This window comes from Mesoplodon bidens, assembly GCF_964165515.1.
Source record: "Mesoplodon bidens genome assembly, chromosome: 8".
Classification (NCBI taxonomy): domain Eukaryota; kingdom Metazoa; phylum Chordata; class Mammalia; order Artiodactyla; family Ziphiidae; genus Mesoplodon; species Mesoplodon bidens.
In genome coordinates, this window is record NC_138165.1 from 16,650,372 (window position 1) to 16,667,393 (window position 17,022).

General features: G+C 39.4%; 1 protein-coding gene across 1 annotated transcript in view; it reads left to right on the forward strand.

The window, feature by feature from the left end:
- Nucleotides 1-17,022, forward strand: part of LOC308621795 (coiled-coil domain-containing protein 150-like) — a 98,089-nt gene that overhangs the window by 69,325 nt on the left and 11,742 nt on the right. The window contains 6 exon segments of the mRNA XM_081242532.1: nt 8,899-9,027; nt 9,911-10,077; nt 11,353-11,446; nt 12,243-12,412; nt 13,330-13,456; nt 16,755-16,949. Of these exon segments, the coding sequence (XP_081098658.1) occupies nt 8,899-9,027; nt 9,911-10,077; nt 11,353-11,446; nt 12,243-12,412; nt 13,330-13,456; nt 16,755-16,949 (882 nt within the window).

A 17,022-nucleotide genomic window follows, 5' to 3' on the forward strand; every position in this document is an offset into this window, starting at 1 on the left:
GGGGAAGCGCCGGAGACAGGCGCGAGCCGCGGGTAAGGCGCGGACCTCGGAGACGGGCGTGGGACGCTGGGGCTGCTGCTGCCGCCGCCGCGGGGCCTGTGTGCGAGCGCGGGTCACTGTCCGCCCCGCCTTCCGGGGGGCCTGTGCACCCCACCACTGCCGGGGTCCCGGGACCCAGGGACGGCTTTGCCGGGAAAGCGCACAGAGCGCCTCGATCTGGTGCAACGTCACACCGGCCTCTGCCGCCGCAGGCCCGCCCCACACTGCGCCCCCTCCCTCCCCTCTGCCTGAGTGAGCCAGAGCCCCCGAATCAGCGGCTCCTTTAAACCCGTCCTGTCTGAGCGAAGAACGGACGCCCTCCGGCGACCTACGCGCAGAGGCGGGGCCAGGTCCAAGGCTGAGACCCGGGAGCTGTGAGAGCAGAGACAGGGAAATCTCTCTGTGCAGCCTCGGAGGCAGCGGATTAAAGCTCCACGGTCCACTTGATGTGCCCTGCGTCTGTGGAGTGCATAAATGGACAGCGAATCATCCCAAATTGAGGAAGTGGACTTTGAGGACAAGATTTAAGACTTTCCCCCCTTTTCCTCTTTTTACAATGAATTATCCCAAATTAAGGAGGTGGACTTAGAGAGCAAGATTTCAGATTTCACGCCCTTTTCCTCTTTTTACAACAAATTATCCCAAATTGAGGAGGTAGACTTGGAGAGCAAGATTTTTGATTTTCCCCCCTGCTCTCTTTTTGTGAATGTGTATGTGTAATCTTCTGTGTAAGATTCTCTCTGTATAGCTTTGCTTCCACCATATGTCCCAGGATTCTATCGGTCCGTTTTTTTTTCAATAATTACTTTTTAATTTTAATAACGCTACTATATTTCATACTTTATTCTATTTTACTTTACCTGCTCTTTCTTTTTTTCCTACCTTCCCTTCCTTCCTCCCTCCCTCCGCTCCTCCTTTCCTTCTTTTTCTTTCCTCCTTCCCTCCCTCCCACCCTTCTTCTTTCCACTTTCTTTTTCTTTCCTTCCTCCCTCCCTCCCTCCTTTCTTTCCTTCCTCCCTCCCTCCCTTCCATTCACTCTTCCTTTTGCTTTCATTCCTCCCTCCCTCCCTCCTTTCTCTCTTTCTTTCCATCCTTCCTCCCTCCCTCCTTTCTTTCTTCCTTCCTTCCTTTCTTCCCTTCTTTTCTTTCCCTCTCTCTTTCTTTCTTCTACTAGTTCTTTCTTTCTACTTTTTCCTCCCTGTTATTCTGAGACGGGTGGATGAAAGGCTCTTGGTGCTACAGCCAGGAGTCAGTGCTGTGCCTCTGAAGTGGGAGAGCCAACTTCAGGACACGGGTCCACAAGAGACCTCCCAGCTCCACATAATATCAAGCAGCAAAAATCTCCCAGAGATCTCCATCTCAACACCAGCACCCAGCTTCACTCAATGACCAGCAAGCTACAGTGCTGGTCACCCTATGCCAAGCAACTAGCAAGGCAGGAACACAACCCCACCCATTAGCAGAGAGGCTACCTAAAAACATAATAAGGCCACAGGCACCCCAAAACACACCACCAGACGTGGACCTGTCCACCAGAAAGACAAGATAGAGCCTCAACCACCAGAACACAAGCATTAGTCCCCCCCACCAGGAAGCCTACACAACCTACTGAAACAACCTTAGCCACGGGGGACAGACACCAAAAACAACGAGAACTACGAATCTGCAGCCTGCAAAAGGGAGACCCCAAACACAGTAACATAAGCAAAATGAGAAGACAGAAGAACACACAGCAGGTGAAGGAGCAAGATAAAAACCTACCAGACCTAACAAATGAAGAGGTAATAGGCAGTCTACCTGAAAAAGAATTCAGAATAATGATAGTAGAGCTGATCCAAGATTCTATTTCCAAGATCCAAAATCTTGGAAATAGAGTAGACAAAATGCAAGAAACAGTTAACAAGGACCTAGAAGAACTAAAGATGAATCAAGCATCGATTAAAAACACAACAAATGAAATGAAAAATACTCTAGATGGGATCAATAGCAGAATAACTGAGGCAGAAGAACGGATAAGTGAGGTGGAAGATAAAATAGTGGAAATAACTGATGCAGAGCAAAATAAAGAAAAAGAGTGAAAAGAACAGAGGACAGTCTCAGAGACCTCTGAGACAACATTAAACGCACCAACATTCGAATTATAGGGGTTCCAGAAGAAGAAGAGAAAAAGAAAGGGACTGAGAAAATATTTGAAGAGATTATAGTTGAAAACTTCCCTAATATGGGAAAGGAAATAGTTAATCAAGTCCAGGAGGCACAGAGAGTCCCATACAGAATAAATCCAAGGAGAAATACGCCAAGACACATAATAAACAAACTGTCAAAAATTAAACACAAAGAAATCATATTAAAAGCAGCAAGGGAAAAAAAACAAATAACTCACAAGGGAATCCCCATCAGGTTAACAGCTGATCTCTCAGCAGAAACTCTACAAGCCAGAAGGGAGTGGAAGGACATAATTAAAGTCATGAAGGAGAAAAACCTGCAACCAAGATTACTCTACCCAGCAAGGATCTCATTCAGATTTGATGGAGAAATTAAAACCTTTACAGACAAGCAAAAGCTGAGAGAGTTCAGCACCACCAAACCAGCTTTACAACAAATGCTAAAGGAACTTCTCTAGGCAAGAAACACAACAGAAGGAATATACCTACAATAATGAACCCAAAGCAATTAAGGAAATGGGAATAGGAACATACATATCAATAATTACCTTAAATGTAAATGGACTAAATGCTCCCACCAAAAGACACAGAGTGGCTGAATGGATACAAAAACAAGACCCATATATATGCTGTCTAAAAGAGACCCACTTCAGACCTAGAGACACATACAGATTGAAAGTGAGGGGATGGAAAAAGATATTCCATGCAAATGGAAATCAAAAGAAAGCTGGAGTAGCAATTCTTATATCAGACAAAATAGACTTTAAAATAAAGACTATTAGAAGAGACAAAGAAGGACTCTACATAATGATCAAGGGATCGATCCAAGAAGAAGATATAACAATTGTAAATATTTATGCACCCAACGTAGGAGCACCTCAATACATAAGGCAAATACTAACAGCCATAAAAGGGGAAATCGACAGTAACACAATCATAGTAGGGGACTTTAACACCCCACTTTCACCAATGGACAGATCATCCAAAATGAAAATAAATAAGGAAACACAAGCTTTAAATGATACATTAAACAAGATGGACTTAGTTGATATTTATAGGACATTCCATCCAAAAACAACAGAATACACATTTTTCTCAAGTGCTCATGGAACATTCTCCAGGATAGACCATATCTTGGGTCACAAATCAAGCCTTGGTAAATTTAAGAAAATTGAAATTGTATCAAGTATCTTTTCCGACCACAATGCTATGAGACTAGACATCAATTACAGGAAAAGATCTGTAAAAAATACAAACACATGGGCCTCCCTGGTGGCGCAGTGGTTGAGAGTCCGCCTGCGGATGCAGGGGATACGGGTTTGTGCCCCTGTCTGGGAGGATCCCATATGCCGCGGAGCGGCTGGGCCCGTGAGCCATGGCCGCTGGGCCTGCGCGTCCGGAGCCTGTGCTCCGCAACGGGAGAGGCCACAACAGTGAGAGGCCCACATACCGCAAAAAGAAAAAAAAAAAAAAAAAAAAAAAAAAAAAAAAACACATGGAGGCTAAACAATACACTACTTAATAACGAAGTGATCACTGAAGAAATCAAAGAGGAAATTAAAAAATACCTAGAAACAAATGACAATGGAGACACGACGACCCAAAACCTATGGGACGCAGCAAAAGCAGTTCTAAGGGGGAAGTTTATAGCAATACAATCCCACCTTAAGAAACAGGAAACATCTCGAGTAAACAACCTGACACTGCACCTAAAGCAATTAGAGAAAGAAGAACAAAAACATCCCAAAATTAGCAGAAGGAAAGAAATCATAAAGATCAGATCAGAAATAAATGAAAAAGAAATGAAGGAAATGATAGCAAAGATCAACCAAACTAAAAGCTGGTTCTTTGAGAAGATAAACAAAATTGACAAACCATTAGCCAGACTCATCAAGAAAACAAGGGAGAAGACTCAAATCAATAGAATTAGAAATGAAAAAGGAGAAGTAACAACTGACACTGCAGAAATACAAAAGATCATGAGAGATTACTACAAGCAACTCTATGCCAATAAAATGGACAACCTGGAAGAAATGGACAAATTCTTAGAAATGCACAACCTGCCAAGACTGAATCAGGAAGAAATAGAAAATATGAATAGACCAATCACAAGCACTGAAATGGAAACTGTGATTAAAAATCTTCCAACAAACAAAAGCCCAGGACCAGATGGCTTCACAGGCGAATTCTATCAAACATTTAGAGAAGAGCTAACACCCATCCTACTCAAACTCTTCCAAACAATATCAGAGGAAGGAACACTCCCAAACTCATTCTCTGAGGCCAGCATCACCTTGATAGCAAAACCAGGCAAGGATGTCACAAAGAAAGAAAACTACAGGCCAATATCACTGATGAACATAGATGCAAAAATCCTCAACAAAATACTAGCAAACAGAATCCAACAGCACATTAAAAGGATCATACACCATGATCAAGTGGGGTTTATTCCAGGAATGCAAGGATTCTTCAATATACGCAAATCAATCAATGTGATACACCATATTAACAAGTTGAAGAAGAAAAACCATATGATCATCTCAATAGATGCAGAGAAAGCTTTCGACAAAATTCAACACCTATTTATGATAAAAACCCTGCAGAAAGTAGGCATAGAGGGAACTTTCCTCAACATAATAAAGGCCATATATGACAAACCCACAGCCAACATTGTCCTCAATGGTGAAAAACTGAAACCATTTCCACTAAGATCAGGAACAAGACAAGGCTGCCCACTCTCACCACTCTTATTCAACCTAGTTTTGGAAGTTTTAGCCACAGCAATCAGAGAAGAAAAGGAAATAAAAGGAATCCAAATTGGAAAAGAAGAAGTAAAGCTGTCACTGTTTGCAGATGACATGATACTATACATAGAGAATCCTAAAGATGCTACCAGAAAACTACTAGAGCTAATCAATGAATTTGGTAAAGTAGCAGGATACAAAATTAATGCACAGAAATCTCTAGCATTCCTGTACACTAATGATGAAAAATCTGAAAGTGAAATCAAGAAAACACTCCCATTTACCAAAAAGAATAAAAGAATAAAATATCTAGGAATAAACCTACCTAAGGAGACAAAAGACCTGTATGCAGAAAATTATAATACACTGATGAATGAAATTAAAGATGATACAAATAGATGGAGAGATATACCATGCTCCTGGATTGGAAGAATCAATATTGTGAAAATGACTCTACTACCCAAAGCAATCTACAGATTCAATGCAATCCCTATCAAACTACCACTGGCATTTTTCACAGAACTAGAACAAAAAATTTCAAAATTTGTTTGGAAAAACAAAAGACCCCGAATAGCCAAAGCAATCTTGAGAACGAAAAACGGAGCTGGAGGAATCAGGCTCCCTGACTTCAGACTATACTACAAAGCTACAGTAATCAAGGCAGTGTGGTACTTGCATAAAAACAGAAAGATAGATCAATGGAAGAGGATAGAAAGCCCAGAGACAAACCCACGGACATATGGTCAACTTATCTTTGATAAAGGAGGCAGGAATGTACAGTGGAGAAAGGACAGCCTCTTCAATAAGTGGTGCTGGGAAAACTGGACAGGGACATGTAAAAGTATGAGATTAGATCACTCCCTAACACCATATACAAAAATAAGCTCAAAATGGATTAAAGACCTAAATGTAAGGCCAGAAACTATCAAACTCTTAGAGGAAAACATAGGCAGAACACTCTATGACATAAATCACAGCAAGATCCTTGTGGACCCACCTCCTAGAGAAAAACATAGGCAGAACACTCTATGACATAAATCACAGCAAGATCCTTGTGGACCCACCTCGTAGAGAAATGGAAATAAAAACAAAGATAAACAAATGGGACCTAATGAAACTTCAAAGCTTTTGCACAGCAAAGGAAACCATAAACAAGACCAAAAGACAACCCTCAGAATGGGAGAAAATATTTGCAAATGAAGCAACTGACAAAGGATTAATCTCCAAAATTTATAAACAGCTCATGCAGCTCAATAGCAAAAAAACAAACAACCCAATCCAAAAATAGGCAGAAGACTTAAATAGGCATTTCTCCAAAGAAGATATACAGACTGCCAACAAACACATGAAAGAATGCTCAACATCATTAATCATTAGAGAAATGCAAATCAAAACTACAGTATCATCTCACACCAGTCAGAATGGCCATCATCAAGAAATCTAGAAACAGTAAATGCTGGAGAGGGTGTGGAGAAAAGGGAACACTCTTGCACTGCTGGTGGGAATGTGAATTGGTACAGCCACTATGGAGAACAGTATGGAGGTTCCTTAAAAAACTAAAAATAGAACTGCCATATGACCCAGCAATCCCACTACTAGGCATATACCCTGAGAAAACCATAATTCAAAAAGAGACATGTACCAAAATGTTCATTGCAGCTCTATTCACAATAGCCCAGAGCTGGAAACAACCTAAGTGTCCATCATCAGATGAATGGATAAAGAAGATGTGGCACATATATACAATGGAATATTACTCAGCCATAAAAAGAAATGAAACTGAGCTATTTGTAATGAGGTGGATAGACCTAGAGTCTGTCATACAGAGTGAAGTAAGTCAGAAAGAGAAAGACAAATACTGTATGCTAACACATATATATGGAATTTTTAAAAAATGTCATGAAGAACCTAGGGGTAAAACGGGAATAAAGACACAGACCTACTTGAGAATGGACTTGAGGATATGGGGAGGGGGAAGGGTAAGCTGTGACAAAGCGAAAGAGAGGCATGGACATATATACACTACCAAATGTAAGGTAAATAGATAGTGGGAAGCAGCCGCAGAGCACAGGGAGATCAGCTCGGTGCTTTGTGACCGCCTGGAGGGGTGGGATAGGGAGGGTGGGAGGGAGGGAGATGCATGAGGGAAGGGTTGTGGGAACAGATGTATATGTATGACTGATTCACTTTGTTATAAAGCAGAAACTAATAAAAAATAAATAAATAAATAAATAAATAAATAAAATAAAAGTGAGACATACTACGACCATACAACCCAGCCATTCCACTCCTATGCATTCACCAAAGATAAATGAAAGCATATATCTACACGAAGATCTGTATACAACTGCCCAGAGCAGCTCTACTTGTAACAGCTTAAAACGAACAACTCAAGTGTTCAGCAGAACACTATTCAGCAACAGAAAGGAAGAAGTATTGATATATAAAGAAGAGTGAGTGAATCTCACAATAATTGTGCTGAGTGGAAAATCATTCAAAAATGAGTACATCAAATGTGATTTCATTTATATAAAATTCTAGGAAATAAAAGTGAATTGATTGTGACAGAAAACAGGTCAGTGGTAGCCTTGGGTGGATGTGTAGGAACAGGGAGATATAGAAGTGGGGGAAATTACAAAAAGGCATAAGGGAACTTTTGGGATAATGGAAGTGTTCATTATCATGATTATGGTTTATACATATATCAAAATTGTACACTTTAAATATACATAGTTTATTGTATTTCAACTATATCTCAGTAAGGCTGTTTTAAAAAACGTGAATGTATTATACTAAAATTAATTATTTTTAAATGTTTAAAATAACATTCTTGAAATGACAAAAACAGTATTGATAGAGAACAAATTACTGGTTGCCAGGGGACATGAGATGAGTTTGGGGGAGGGTGTGAACACAGAGAAGTAGCACAAGTGAGTTCTTTGCGGCAGTGGAGCAGTTCTGTATCTTGATTGTCATGATCACAGGAATATGTGCATGGGGTCAGATTACATAGAGCTATGTGTATGTGTGCATACACAGATGAATGCAGGTTAAAAAAAATGGTGAAGGGCTTCCCTGGTGGCGCAATGGTTGAGAGTCCGCCTGCCGATGCAGGGGACATGGGTTCGTGCCCCGGTCCGGGAAGATCCCACATGCCATGGAGCGGCTGGGCCCGTGAGCCATGGCCACTGAGCCTGTGCGTCCGGAGCCTGTGCTCCGCAACGGGAGAGGCCACAACAGTGAGAGGCCCACGTACTGCAAAAAAAAAAAAAAGTGAAAATTGTAAGTTTTGTAGTCTAGTTAATCTCATTAAATTCAATTTCCTGGTTTTAATGTTGAACTACAATATAAGATGTCATCATTAGAAGCAGGGAAAAGAGTGGGTGGGGACTCTGCACCAGTTTTGTAAACTCCTGTGAGTCTGTATTTCAAGATAAAGTATTTTTTAAAAGAGTAGTATTTAGAATAGTATGATGAATCTGAAACAACTGTGTAGATATAGTAAAAGTATTTCAGAGATATAAAATTCTAATACTTCTAATTAGGATTAGGACACTATTTAGAACACTTCTGTAACACTATTTTCTTGACACTATTTAGTACTTATTCACCTTTGCTTTTATGATATTAATTTACCTTGTATTTTCAAATTCTGTGATAATCAGTTTCTCCCCCGTTTTTCATCTTAGCATCATTGTCTTATCTCCCTTACCTTCATTCTGCGCTTTCATAGAGATTGACATATATTAGAGATTTGCCCATGTTTATTAACAGATTTTTTTTGTAGTTTTAAGGGGAAAAGCCGCTACTAAAGCTAGTTTTTATTTACAATATATAAGCATATTTAATTAAACATTTTAAATTTGGTTTCTAAATTGCTGTGTCTTATTCTAATTGCTGATTGACTGTGCTTTGGGAGAATCATTTATCATTTCTTTTTTTCTACTAAGGTGAAATCCAGTCTTGAAAAGAAAGCAGGGGAGCTCTCACGAGTTGTGAAGGGTCGTGCTGCAGCCCTGAAAGAGAGTCAGAAGTTGAAACATGACCTCAAAGCTTTGGAGGACAGGGAGAACAAGAAGGCAAGACATCAATCCTTTCTGAAGTCTGTTACTGAAATGAAGCGCTTCTGAAATTTTTCATGAGCCATATTCTTTCTTTTCTTGTTACCTTTATTAAAAAAGAATGAGGATTGATCAGAGGAGGATTTTTTTTTCCTAAAGAAAGGATAACTTTAGAAGAGCTCTAAAATATTTCCTTTAAAAATACATGATTTAACTCCCAATGTTTTTTTTTCTTCCTGTCTTAAAATAATCAAAAGTCCTATTTTTTTTCTGTTGAAACACATCTGACCTTGGTAATAATAACCACCTACTTATGTATTATTAATGTGATATAACACTGTTAAGATTTTATGTTAAGTCAAATTACCAAATGCTTTCTGCTTAACAGTGTGTGTACTTAGTGGGAAGAGAGGTAACATCCCAAAATTCATGACAGCAGGTGCTAGATTTTGCCCCTCTGAAGAGGGCTGTGAGTCACATCATTCTTCAGCAGCTTCCACTTATGGTCCTCTTTCCTCAGATAATTCTGATGGGCTTCAAATGTGTTATCTTCTTCTGACCCCATGATAAGATAGCTGAGGAGGGCTAGCACAGGCCAGTCTGGGACCACCTCTAGCCCCAAGAAGCTGTTGGTCCTTATGTCTCTAGTTAATATATGTGCTGTGACACGACAATAGTTAGGATGCACTGCAGAGCTCTTCATAGGATCCATATGATCTAGGGTCTAGTTTTCTCAAAGTCAGAATACCTTAAGAAACAAAATAAATATAAAATATACTTTAATTTTTCCTCTTAGCATTCTACCAGACCTGGTTTCCATACTCTTCTAGAAGTCATGGGACTCAGCAGAAGAATAACCAGAAAGGATCAAATATCTTTGTCTTATTTCATTTTCTATTAGGTGGGAAACTTTCAGCGACTGGCAGAAGCTAAAGAAGACAACTGCAAAGTTACAATCATGTTGGAGAATGTGTTGGCTTCTCACAGTAAGATGCAAGGCGCTCTGGAGAAAGTGCAAATAGAGCTTGGGCAGAGGGATGCAGAGATTGCAGGCCTCAAGAAAGAAAGGTACCAGAGATTATTTTTCTGTCTTTGTACTTGTATTTTTCTGCTGCCTTGTAGTAAAGAACAAAGTGCAGTCAAGAAACAGTCATTTTCTATTGATTCCCTAGTGAAAATAAAGTAGTAAACTGGTATTTAAAGAACTAGCAAATTCAGGAAAATCTGGAATTATAAATAAAAATGATATCCAAAAATTCTCATATTTTTTGTAATGATGTAAATAAGTATGTATTCTAGAAATTCATGTGATATATGCTGGTTTTTTTTTTTTTTTTTTTTTTTTGCGGTACGCGGGCCTCTCACTGCTGTGGCCTCTCCCGTTGCGGAGCACAGGCTCCAGACGCGCAGGCTCAGCAGCCATGGCTCACGGGCCCAGCCGCTCTGCGGCATGTGGGATCCTCCCGGACAAGGGCACGAACTCGTGTCCCCTGCATCGGCAGGCGGACTCAACCACTGCGCCACAAAGGAAGCCCTATGCTGTTTTATTCTTGCTGTTTTCTACACCATTTATACCTGCCCTTGGGTCTACGGAATGGTAATTGTCAAGATTAAAGCCAAGTGTCTACTTCTGTTTGAATTAATTATCCATTTATTAGTATCCTATTTATTTTACATGAATCATTCTGAGAACTACTTTTAGCCATGTTTCATAAGTGAACTCCTTTAAATGTTTCAAAAATTACATAAAAGTTTCCCTTTTAGGTTAATGAACAAATGGTTTGAGTTTAATCAGACCTCTAAGACATATTGTAATACATTAGTGGTTCATATTGCCTCTGTGTTATGGGAGAACAAGTGAGTTTTATATTCTTCATTGTGCTTGTTTTTTTACATATTATGAATCTGTATTACCTCTGAACTTAAAAAAAGTCAAGGGGATGGTATTAAAAATAGTTTACTATTCACAATAAAATTCTGGGTAAAAAGCAGAAATCTCCACAGCAAGCCAGTCCATACAGAGGTGATATATTTTTGTACTAGTAATATATATAGTATAAAGTTACCAGCCCATAAGTTAGTCATTAACATGTACTGATACTTTAATATATAAAGCCAAATTGAATCATAAATGGGACAAGTTTTTAATCCATAGGAAAATTAGTTTCTTAACCTGAAGCTGAGGCTGCTAATTGTCACCTGCCAACTCTCAGATATTCTGAGCATCTGTAGCCCACTACATATGCCATTTGGGCTTCCTGGAAGGTGCCCTGTAACTCCCAGTGGTATCACTCCTAGATGGTACTTTTCTGTGGTCACTCTCCCTGTGCCCTTCATTTACAGGGCTCTAAATCAACAGCGGGTACAGAAGCTGGAAGCAGAAGTGGACCAGTTGCGGGCCAGAATCCTTGTCATGGATGCCCAGCACAACAGTAAGGTAGAAGCCAGGTTTTTATAGATGATAATGTTGATATTTTTTATTTTATTGGGATATTGCTATTTTGGAAAAATGGAGTAAAACAATCGGGTAAATATCCTTTCCATTCAAGTCTGAGTTTTGAACAGTGACATATTTCCAAATGGGAAATGGGTCTGTGATCTTACAGTGAACCATTTATTGGCAAACCAGGACCATAATTATGCCTAACTCTCTTTGTCTTATATGGTCTGCATTCTTTTCATGTATTAATGCATAAGTGAACTTAAAGGGCTTAGAAAACAACATAACTTTAGTCAGAAGTAGCTAGAGAGATCCCACTTAATAAGGAGGAATACTCACATGTTTATAGGTGTATACACACATGAATATGTATCTACACGTATGCACACATATAAAATAGACATATTTCCTATAAAAAGCTTTTTCTAGAAGGATATACAAGGGACAGTTGCCAGTTCTTATCTCTCTAGGCAGTGAGACCAGAGGGTCATAGGATCAGGAAAGGGGAGTTTAACTGGTTTAAAACCTTAGAAATTAGGATAAATAAGTTGGCTCTATTTTCCAAAACTCTCTAGTGACCAGTGGAGCATACCCTTCCCATCACCTTCTAAGAGTCTCCTACGGACTGTCTGTAATAAGTTCTCACATATATATATTCCAGGCATCTGGAGTCTTTGGTTCTGGTTCCAAATAATTATTGTTTCAAAGTTTAAAGAGTGAATATACAGTGTTATGGACTTCTTGTATCTGTTACAGTGGAATTATAAACAATCTTCTTTCTTCTCTCTTTCAGATGGAGGCTCTACAGAAAGCTCTAGATGTAGCTAGAGAAGAAAACAGGAGACTGGCTATGAGCCTGGAGCAAGCTCTCCAGACAAATCATCAGCTGCAAACAAAGCTTGTTCCTGTTCAAGAGAAATTGGAAAGCAAAGAACTTGAGCTACGGAATTTGGAAACCTTCATGTAAGGGCAGTATAGTCACAGTGGAATTAGGGAAGAGCCTCTGGGAGAGAAAGTTTGGCTAATTCACATAAACCAGTTAAACCCTTTTTCCCTACTTTGAGCTAGTACTCCCAGCAGAGCCATGTGAAGGAAGCAGGCATAGTTGAGCAGAGCAGATATTAGCTGGCTGGGGTACGCTCCTTTTCAGCTCTTCCCTCATCTAGTGTTGGTCTTCTTCTGTACATGAAGGTTTAAACCAAGTTGGAAGGGATACTTACATGTTTCTCCCAAACCTTTTCTATCAGAAGCTTATGTGTCCTTTAAAAGCATGATTTGGAAAAGGAGAAGCAGAAGCATGGATGGGAATAACCCCTCCAGGAGTGGGATAATTCCATTTAAGCAGCTGCTAAACCATTCATTGTTTTCAACTTTTTTCCTGAGATTAGTGAGGTCAAACCCATCAAGTTCAGGTCAAGCCACTAAAGTTTTTTGTTAAACTTTATCTAGGCAAATAGGATTTAGATATTAATAACATCCCATGAAAATTTATACCCAAGGGAAATGCATTGTGCACGTGGATCTTTATTCCTTTCACGTAGTGAACATACTGATATAGCAGACAAGTATAAGCTAAAGCAAAGAAGGTAGTTTTCATATTTGTAATCTGTACAAATTTTATATTCTGGTGAAATGTTGCTGGCTCAAGACTACTCAGTATTGGTTAAAACAAGAGTATGTGTTTCACTCTTTTGGGTGGATCTCTTTATATTGAACAACTTTTTGTTTTTTAATGCTGTAGGTAAATGCTTATTTCTTCTTCTGTTAATGAGTTCCAGATCAGTGATTTTTACCTGGTGACTGATCTGCTTCTCATTGGTAAATAACGCCTACTAAGATGTTTTCTAAAGGTGATTTATCATGTCTCTTTTTCAAAACAGAGAACGGATGAGTGAAGAATCCAAAACAGAAGCAGAATTGCATGCTGAAAGCATAGATGCTCTAAGAAAGCAGTTTCAAATTGATAGAGAAACTGCAAAGAAAGCAGCACAACGGGAAGTGACTGAGGTATGGAGGCAAGTGACAAAAGTCTCCCTCTAGGTGAATGCCTTTGAAGAGGAGAACCAGCTACAGGATTTCCGAGAATGGCTACAGTTGTTCTTTGGTTCTTCTAATCTCCCTTTTGCCAGCAAGCCAGATACATCTCTATGCTGTTTGTAAATTAACACACAAAAAGTTTCTGATATACAGTTATCTGCCCAATGAAGGAATGCCTTGATGACAGCATTCCCATTGGAGAATAATAACTGAGTGGGAAGGAGGAGACCGCCATCTGCTAGACAGATGGCAAATCACCTGTCTCCTCAATTCACTTAACTAGCATCCATCATGCACCTACCTCCTCCTAAGAGGCACAAGTAAAAACAGCAGAAGATGTGGTCCGTGCTAAATTACTCCTTATTTAATTGTCATCTCCACTCTTTACATGAGACAACTAGGAAGACATCAGAAGATGTTTCCTGGATAGCTAGAAGCTGTGTACAATTTTAAAGGAATTCAAAAGTAAGGGAAAGTTTGTTTTAGGCTGGTTGGGTGATCGAAGAAGAGGGGAAGCTTGACGAAATTCTACAGGGTTGAGACTGGCAGAGCTGACAGGGCTGTGACACTCTATGTAAGAGGATGAACAAAGCTTAGTTACAGAAATAAATAGGACATGTGAGCAAAGAAAAAGGATTTGCCTCTCTTGATCAGAGCAGAGACTTTAGGAAATTTCTGAGAAAAGGGGGTTAGCTTAGATGAGACCAGCTGGTAGATGGCCTTGACTCCCAGAGTGTTGGATGGAAAGTATTAGGTAAAAGTAGAGCACTGGAGGTTTCTGAGGAGGCTGTGAGCACAATGTTAGGTCGGTTAGTCTGTTAGCAGTGGAGAGTAGGTAAGAATGAAGAGAAACTAGAAATATGGAGGCTAAGGGGAACTAGAGCAGTAACTTTGGGCTTCAGATGATTAGAGCCAAGCAAAGTGTTTCTGTTGAAAATAGAGAACAATCAAATCAAAAATCCATTTTAATTAATAGAAAAAGCAGACACCAAATGTATCATAAGCAAAGGGGAGGGAGTAATTAAAATAATTCCAAGACTTGGTTGGGGTGGCCAGTCTGTATTTTGCCAAATTTAGCATATTTAGCAATTGCACTTGACAGCGCACAGTCACAAAATCAGATTCAACCGTTTATATGATGATTTGTAAATTGAAAAAGCACTGTATAAGTGTTAAAAATATTATAGAAATAATTTCTGCGGGAAACAAAAATGGGCACTGAAATTAAAAGTACCTTTATTCAGAGAGAGTTGTTCATAATATTTAAAAATTAAATCCTTTTAACGGGGATCAGTAAAGACGGTGAACTTGTGCAGGAGAGACCAAGGAACAGTATGAGTGTGATGTCTTGAGCAGTTAGTGGCAGGGGTGGGCTCAGGGTGCACTGTTTAAGACTCCCAGCGCTGCCTCTTATTAGCAATGTGTAAATTTACTATCTGTGCAGATGACTTCACTTCTGAGTCTCAGTTTCCTCAATCAAAATGGAAATCATCACAACTGCTTTCCAGGGTGGTTTTGAGGGTTAGTTTTTAGGGCTTACCCAGTTTTGACAAAGCTGTGATTGAGGTAATGGTGGAATATCTAACAGAAATTTAGTTGGGTGACAATAAAAAACTAACACTGTAGTGTGAGGTTAGGATCTGAGGGAATGAGCTAGTATAAAGAGAAAAGGTAACAAATAACTTTGACTTTTTTCTTTCACATGTTAAATACTTACCAGCCACAGAGTATACCACCCTCCTATCATCTCCCTTCTCAGCTGCCGACTCTTCTTCCTACAAATCCAGTGGTACTCATTTAAGGGCATATGAGGAAGAGGGGGAAGTCTGTAAAATGATTTACGTAATGTTAAAAGATAAATTGAGGAATAATAAAATTAAGAGTTTATTTGAACAAAAATCAATTTGAATCAGGCAGTATGCAATCGATTGCAATAGAAAGGCGCTCTGAGGAGTTGTATAAAATGAAAGACTTTTATAGGCAGAGGGGAGCAGGAACAAGGAAGTTATACTAGGCAAAAAAGTAGATTAGTTACTAGTAGCAGAGTTACTTCCTTTAAGGGATGGCAGGGGGCTGTCAGGCAGATTACTCACCTAATGCTGATCAGGCCATTCCTGATTGACTGGTTTAAGAGTCCTTCTCTGGGAGAGCCAAAACTGTAATTAAGTCTCAGTTTGGTGACATAAGGTTTAGCATAAGTGACTTCATTGTGGGCCTGTTGTCTTGTTTTTCATAGTAATCATTATGTTATTTTTCCACTAGACAAGTTTATTAAAATTTCTAAACAAAAAGCAATATTCATAAGAAGTATAAACTACTATGTAAATAAGCTACAAGGATATATTGTACAGCACAGGGAATATAGCCAGTATTGTATAATAACTGGAGTATAATCTATAAAAATTTTTAATCACTATGTCATACACCGAAATCTAATATAATATCATAAATCAACTATACCTCAATAGAAAAAAAGCCAGATTATAAAAATACATGCAAGGATAGTCAATAACTGACAAGTGTATTTACATAAACTCCATATAATTTATTTTCACTTCTCCATACATGAGGTCACAAGTGACAGAAAGAGACGAGCTTAAGCTTTTAAAAAAAAAAAAAACCTTTAAAGCACAGCAATGAGCACTGAGCAATTAGTGTGTGCCAGGCTCTATATTCCTTCTCTGCCTCCTCTTGTTTAACTGTTACATGAATCCTATGAAGTAGTCTATTCACATACTTTTCCAATGATGAACCTGAAGCTTAGGGAAGTTAATTATCTGAAATTACTTGACTAGTGTGTGGTGAAGCTGAGATTTTAACTTCTGTCTGACTCCAAAGCCATGCTCTTAGAAAGCAAATGACGAACATACATTTACATTATCGTTCTAAGAAAAATTGTGTTCTTTAGTGTTAAAAATTATGAAAATCACTGAGAGTGTTTCTCCACAAATCTACTTCTTATTATTGCCTCACTTACCCTCCTTTTTAAAATATCTATTTATTTGGCTGTGCCAGGTCTTAGTTGCAGCACACAGGATCTTTAGTTGTGGCACACAGGATCTAGTTCCCTGACCAGGGATCAAACCCGGCCCCCATGCATTGGGAGCACAGAGTCTTAGCCACTGGGCCACCAGGGAAGTCCCATCACTTAACCTCCTTTTTAAAAGAAAGGTCCAAAGAGAACAAAATATGGGGACACAGCTAAACATAAGCTTCTCTTACTGAATGGAAGGTTAAAATGTTCTAATTTTCCCTTTGTATCCCACAGCTGAAGAAAGCCCTTGATGAAAGCAACTTCAGATCAGTGGAAGTATCCCGGACCAACCGGGAGCTGCGGCAGAAACTTACAGAGTTGGAAAAGATACTGAACAGCAGCAAGGAGAAAATAAAGGATCAAAAGGCCCAAATTAAGTTCCACTTATTAGCTAAGGAGAATAATGCTCAGAACATAGAGAGGAGGAAGGTTGTATGAGAAACCCTAACTCTCCTCTCCTCCTTAGTATCTGATGAGGATCCAGGCAGGCAGTGGTGTCTGG